The following is a 7,179-nucleotide window of genomic DNA, read 5'->3' on the forward strand; positions in this document are numbered from 1 at the left end:
ATAAGGCTATAATTGCATGTCTAAGGTGTTAGCCACTGCAATTATTGCCATGTCAAGTCCTTCCTACTCACCTCCTCGACAACGATTCGCATATCCACTATCAAGTCTGCTTTGAATATCACTTTATTAGCTGCTCATTGTCATTCTTTTGTGAAATCTTCATCTATAACTAGGCCTAGTTGATTAACATATCAAAATACCCTATAGTTTCTGCCCCATGAAATACGATGCATAAAGTTAACCATTGAAAAAGTTATTATATACCTCACATGGATGGATTAAAAAACAGATCTTACGAAGCACTTTTTTGAATGCCACTGTATTGTTTTGCCAGATGGCGAGCCTTTGTCAAACGATGTTTTGCCCCCCCGGGTAGGTGCTATCTTGCAGGTTCGAAAAGCTTGCTGACAGGACCTCCTGTCCTTCTTTTTGATAAACGTTAATTAGAACGATGAAATTGACACCCGAACGACCAAAGCGTTTGACGTCAAACTTGTCTCTATGCCACCTCGCTGGGGTTGTAGACTGTAGATTCTAGAAGACGAGAGATGCAGTACTGTCTGGGTGTGCACGAACTAGGCTAGCCCAGCCCAGCCCACTCACAATGCGACGGTCAAAGTCCAAAAGCCTTCCAATGACACACCACGATCCATCTCCCACCAGGCGGCGTCAGTACACAGTGCCCCAGTTGGGCCCATCTTCACTGCCTCTCTGAGTCACTACGCAACGGCCACGACAAAAAGATTCCCGAATAGCACGCATAAATCGAAGATGCAAACGCCATTTCTTTTCACACAATCCTTTTTCTGCAAACTAATAATGGACATGGAACTGCGATCAAATCCATCAGTCACACTGAACATTCAGATGCTCCTTTCCTCTTTTGGATGTCAAAAAAATGGAGTTTCAAGTCTATATACAGAATTCCTGCCATCAATGAGGTGAAATTTGAGATCCAGTGACAAGAGTGGCAAATGGCACGCGCAGAGTTGTGCAATTTTCCGACTCTTACTAGTGAGCGCTCCTTCCTGTACAGGTGTACAAATTCATCATGGCAAGCCTGTTGCGGCTGGTGTGTGGATGTGCTGAAGGTGGTAGTTCTAATAAGTAGGAAACTCGAGAAAGGCCAATATAAATGTGAGGGCATGGCAAGGAGGAGGAGGAGGAGGGCGGTGCAAATTGTCCTCTGTAATGGGAGCTAATCAGGAAGAATGCGAGCCTAAAAGAAGCTGGAGAGCAATGGGTCGCCACAAATGGCTACACGCAAGTGAAAGGCAACGTGTTCCCGTTGCGTCGGGAACTAAACTGCGAAGCCAGCCCCGTCACATCTTGCGTGACTGCAGGCATGAGTACTGGACATTACCAAAAAGGAAGGAAGGAAGAAAGCCGCTAATTGTGGATAATTCGGACAATGTGCATTGACGCCTCCGCCAGCATCACTGACCTCCAACTCGTGCGGGTTGCAAGCGATCTAGAAGAGTTCGAAGTCGTGGGTGAGATGATCGTCGTCGGCGACGGGGGGCTTGGCATCGTGATCGTTAGCTGGATGAATCCAGGCTTTTTTTAGTACGTTGTGATGGGTACACCCTTGCTTCAACTTATGGCTATGATGCAGATCCTGAGCTTCTTCTTCCTGATCCTCCTTCTCGTCGGCCTGGTACTTGTGATCTGGGGAGGTTGGAGGAGGAGGGGTGTAGGGGCTGGGGATCTCGGGCGGGATGGCACAGCGGATGAGGGCCCAGTTGACGCCCTCGAAGAAGGCGTGCTGCTTCACCTCGCCGGCGCCGCGCGTGGCCGCGAGCCGCTTGAGGGGGTCCTTGGTCAGGAGCCCCCGGATGAGGTCCTGGGCGGCCGCGGAGATCGCCGGAGTGGCGGAGACGCCCGCCGAATTGTTATTATCCGGCAGCTGCTGATGGTGATCATGATCACCATTCGGGAAGCGCAAGGGCTGGGTGACCACGTTCATGAGGGTGGCCTCGTTGTCGGAGCCCTTGAAGGGGGTCTTGCCGTGCAGGAGCTCGAAGAGGAAGATACCGAACGTCCACCAGTCCACGGCGCTGCCGTGACCGTCGCCGATGATGATCTCTGGCGCAAGGTACTCGTGGGTCCCCACGAACGACATGGAGCGCACGCTGGTTGGCTCCGCGATGAGCTCCGGCAGCCGCCGGCGGGGAGCTAGCGCCGGAGCCGCTGCCGCCGCCGCCTTCCGTGACGACCCCAGAAAGCGCGGCACCGGCAGGCAGGATGCTATGGGATGCACGCTGCAGGGCGCCACGCAGCCCCCCAGGCCCGGCAGCACGCACGCGCTCGACGTCCGTTCCGCCCCCATGCATGCCGACCCCCCCTTTCCCTGCTGCCTTACCGTCGCCAGCCTTGACAGCACCGGATTCACGCTGCACTTCAACGACAGGTCGAAGTCCGACAGCATTATGTGGCCGTCCTCCCTGACCAGCACGTTCTCTGGCTTCAGATCCCTGTACACTATCCCCATCATGTGCAGATACTCCAGCGCAAGTAGCACTTCTGCCGCATAGAACCTGCATCGAAAAGAAAAGCGACGTGCCGTCAGCCTTCTTACATTGTCATCATATCAGATCATCATATAGTAATGTCACAACACATCCACATCTATCGACATCTCTGGTGGTCCGTATGCAACTGAAAGGGAGCTTAAAGGAACTCGTGACGGCTTCATGACCATGTTTTTGTCCTTCGCGCTCGGCCTCTGCCGTAACTTTACTTTGCTGTATTCAAACAATTTACTACTTGTCTTATCATCAAGATCTCCAACTAAATTAAGTGCGTCCGACTTTCTCGCAAGAGGAGCATGGAGTGGCAAGTCAGTCCCCCTCATCCCCCACTTTTTTAAAGCCCTCGAAGATGCCTGCCAACCCCTAAACTAGTTTGATGGGGAGCCCAAGAAGGGTCGGATCGGCACAAGGGATGGAAGAGAACGTTTTCAACAACAACAATGGCTAGGGATTCTTAGAACAAGCACGAGCATAAACTCAATCACCCGAATAGTCTCCTTCCTCGACGAATGCAACCACTAGTAACCAGAAACTAACGAAAGACTAGGAAACCACTCAGTAACCAGAAACTGACCAACCCAGATCAATAACCATTCTACCTGTTGCCTGAGTCACTGCTTTGGCGCTAAAAGTATTTGAAATGCGTATAGGCGAACTATGGGAAACGGCTTCTGGGAAGTCACCTTGGTTTGCATGTGGACAAACAATCAGGTTTTATATCAGATGTAAGATCGAAGCAAGGTCTGCCATCCATATATATTTTTAAAATCCTTCATTGGGGCGACTGCCATTAGACTTTTGGGATTTGCCCGTCAACTTTTGGTCACGCGCAGTGTGCACTGTGTTTGTGTGTGTGCCGGTCAGTGCGTGCGTGTGTGCACACTGCACTGTGTATGTGTGTGTGCGTGTCTCTCTCTCTCTCATATTCAGACTTGTATAAAGGATCTCGGATTTTGCCCTGCTCTGTTTTTACGCACCAACCACCCACTGATCCTCCTATTATCCTCGGGTAACTACCGCAATATCTCTCTCTGAATCTGTACATGCGTTACCTTTTACCATCGTGCAAAGTTGCAAACCTGATTTCAAATCGTATTAGGTTTCCTCGTGTACCCCCCGCTATCCATCCCTTTGTTCTTTCCCAACGAGCAGAAGCAGGAGAGATTTCTGCATTGATTAACGCAAGCGCTTCCCTAAATTTGGCAAACTCGCTTTTTACATATCAGTGTGCGCTCCCCACCCACAGCGAGTAGTGACCGCTGACCAGAACTTGTTGTGTAGATAGAAGGGGAAAAGCAATTGGCTTGGGTATGATTGAATTATTTATACGATTGAACTAATGAGTATCGATTTGAATGCGACGACTGAACCGCCATGAAATCACCTGATAACATCAAATGCCTGTTTGAGGGGGCCTCCGGTTTGATCTTCAACATGGCATCCACCACCTTGCTCCCCTATGGAGTTATGGATTTGAGAAATGGAAACGCTTGCATCACTCCTACTCAGTCTCAGCCTCCTAGTCTTAATCTTAATCTTAATAAACGCACTCACACAATCAATCGGAATTTATGAGTTACTTAAATGTGTAAAATGAAATCTACACAATCAATCTGCATTTTTGAGAGCTGCTATGATGTGCTATCTACTGTAACGAGAGCACATTCTGCCATGGCAAGAGCTGGAGAGGGCTGACAACGATGATGATGGTTGAACGCAAAAAGGCACAGTGATGAACGATGATATTGTTTTCTATGCGGTAATCGAGTAATTTTACCTCACAGCATTTTCGCAGAAGCGCTTGCCTGACTGGCGCTGCCTCAAGACATGGAGGTCGCCGCCAGGGCAGAACTCCATAACGAGGCAAGAGAAGTGGCGCTCGTCGATGTGGGCGTAGAGGGTGGGGAGGAAAGGGTGATCGAGGGCTTCGAGGATCTCTCTCTCGGTCTGGGCGCGGAGGAGCTTATTGCGGCCGGCGAGGGAGCGCTTGTCCATGACTTTGATGGCGAAGAAGCAGGAATTCGAGGCGGCCATGGCCCCCCTGAGCTCGGCTAGGTAGACGCTGCCGATGTCGCCGCTGCCCAGGCGCTGGATGAAGCGAAAGTGGCTGAGGCCGACGCCCCCGTCTCGGGCCTTCACCGCGCGGATGGCCTCCCACGCCAGATCCTGGGCCTTGTGCGGCTTGCTGCTCGCAGGCCCAGCCGAGGACAACAGAGGCCCCGCCCCCCCGCCATTACTATTACTAAGTATCCCCCCCGGCGCACTGCCACCCCCGCCGAAACAGCCGCTCGTGCTGCTCCTCGTGCTACTCATGCTCGTGTTGGCCGCGTCCGTCGACGACCTGCTTCCGCTCCTCGGATCGATGTCGTAATAGTCCGCCGCCGACAGATTGCGATGATGGCCGCCTTGCGCTGGCATCGACGTGTAGCTCTCCAGGTCTGACTCGCTGCCAGATTCCGACATCGCTACCACCACTTTGGCTTGCATGATTTTGGCCTTTCTACCTCCCCCTACAATCTGCATCACAATATTCATGCCCTTATTAGCTCGAAAGTTTTGAAGAAGGATGATCACCCTCACAATTGAGTCACATAGCTCGATAGCTTACCAGATGCAAGCTCCTGCCCCTACAAAAATTTCAGAGGAATTATATCGTTGAGGGTAGCTTCATGACTGTGGAAAGAAGGCAAAAGAGAGAAAACTGGTGTGATACAGCACGAGATGGATCCCTGGACACCATCGTGTATGCTGGCAACAGAGCATGCAAGACTGTAGAGGAAGAATCTCGGACGAAGAAGAAGAAGAAGAAGAAAGATGGTTACAGTGGGCACCAGCTGGGATTGAGAGAAGAAATCAGTGGCGGACAAGGAAGCAGATTTGTAGGAAGAACACGAGAGAGAGAGAGAGAGAGAGAGAGAGAGAGAGAGAGAGAGAGAGAGAGAGAGAGTGTGTGTGTGTGTGTGTGTGTGGAGACGTGTTTTTCCCAGCTCCCCTGTTGGTTTTTATCGAGACATACAAATTTTTGAATGTCACTGTGAGGTGTTTGAGCTTGTCACCCAGTCTGCAAGCAAAAGCAACGCCTTTAATGGTTTCATTTCCTAGCCCAGCTGATTTAACTAAAAGGCTTCCAAGTTTCAATTCCAATTTTGAAGGTAGGACAGCTCCAGTCCGCTCCACCCATATAGGGTGCTATAAGTTACCCTAAGAGTGATGCCACATGGACTACTTACTATACTCAAAGCTATGACATGCTAGGTCTAGTAGGGCCAATGGGAATTCATGAGAAAATGCTAGAGCTCCCTACACTTGCATGGGGAAGATTGGGAGGAAAGCAAAGATAGCGTACAATGCACTAATGGCAAGCACGATTAATGGCCCTTTGGTAATGACCCACACATAGGTCATGACTAGACTTTTCCAATGTTTAAATGGTAAATGTAGCCTCTTTTATAGCAAATACGAGGCTTAAACAAGGTGCTACATGCATCTCACTTTACTTGCTAATGCTATACACCCAAAAAGTAAACCAAGTAGTGTGTGTGACATCACCAAGGACTGGGGGTAGGAATTATTCGCACAAGGCTTCGGGTGTGTTGAACATCACCAAGGAGCGGCGGTAGGAATTGTTCGCACAAGGCTTCAGGTGTGTTGAACAGGGTTCGGTGCTAAAAAAACAATCAAAATTTGAACACTTCTTGTTGCTCAATTGAAAGTTTTAAGTTTTTAAAGCACTAAGGTTGATGAAATTGGTTTGTTTGCTCAATGGCAACCATGTATTCAAAAAGTGACTTTTTACCATGCAATTCATTGATTCGACAAGCAACCACTCTAGACCATCCTCTCGCATTGTCCATTGTAGTTCCAAGTTCAAACCCCATTCAAAATTGGTTGTAAACCACTCAAGGTCCACTTCAACCAATGAATTCCATAATGACTTTCCAATGTGATTGCAAATCAATTGGAGTAAAGGTCAATTAGTAGGGTTTGCCAAAATCCTTTGAGGGACCTATGAGCAAGAGCAAAAATGGTTGATTCAAGGACAGTATAAGAGTGTTGATGTGAAAAAGCATCACAAGATATGAGCAAGATGAATCAAAGGAAGCTTGTACAAAATACCTTACAATGACTTTTAATACAGGTGATGAAGATGTCAATAGTACCTGGTGTAATCAACATGAAGCCCAACACTTCAATAGTACTATGTTGCCCCCAATGGTTGTCCACCAACATTGTTATGCAAAAATTAGGTTTGGAACTTGATGTTTTATTGTTGCATAAGACACATAAATTGATCTTGATCTAAGAAAGAAGAGTTCAATGCTAATTACAAGAGTTCTAATATTCCTTCTAAGGTAGTACTTCTACTTCTTGGCCCAAATGGATTGCAAGTTAGTTACATCAAGTCTCATGGGATGTATGTTCCTCCATTGAGTACACAAGCTCCCTAATCATCTTATAGAATGTAGAGAGGTTTCAAAATTTATTAAATGGGGCTGATTAAAGTCATTCATAATTTTGTAACAAGACTAAAACCCAGTGTGACCTTGAATTCTATTGAACATAGCACATAAGGTTATGGCCAAAGGTCTAGGACTCTCCATCCACAATGGTATGTATTTATTATGGTAGAATACAAGATGTTACTTCA

The 7,179-nt window shown here is 48.3% G+C and overlaps 1 protein-coding gene across 2 annotated transcripts; it reads right to left on the minus strand.

Annotated features, from left to right (window-relative positions):
• Nucleotides 1-870: 870 nt before the first annotated feature.
• On the minus strand, nucleotides 871-5,572 carry LOC148020252 (serine/threonine-protein kinase D6PK-like). 2 transcript variants are annotated; one of them, XM_087700584.1, is made up of 3 exons: nucleotides 5,140-5,572; nucleotides 4,309-5,048; nucleotides 871-2,537 (listed from the first exon to the last, which is right to left on the minus strand). In XM_087700584.1, the coding sequence occupies exons 2-3, from the start codon at nucleotides 5,016-5,018 to the stop codon at nucleotides 1,472-1,474; spliced, it is 1,776 nt and encodes a 591-aa protein (XP_087556710.1). In that variant the 5' UTR covers nucleotides 5,019-5,048; nucleotides 5,140-5,572; the 3' UTR covers nucleotides 871-1,471. The 2 variants fall into 2 exon arrangements, with proteins under 2 accessions (XP_087556710.1, XP_087556709.1); XM_087700583.1 differs by lacking the exon at nucleotides 5,140-5,572 and having other exon boundaries at nucleotides 4,309-5,131.
• Nucleotides 5,573-7,179: the final 1,607 nt, after the last annotated feature.

Source organism: Lygodium microphyllum, chromosome 19 (assembly GCF_053477565.2).
Source record: "Lygodium microphyllum isolate KBCC chromosome 19, Lygodium_microphyllum_v1.1.10, whole genome shotgun sequence".
NCBI classification, from domain to species: domain Eukaryota; kingdom Viridiplantae; phylum Streptophyta; class Polypodiopsida; order Schizaeales; family Lygodiaceae; genus Lygodium; species Lygodium microphyllum.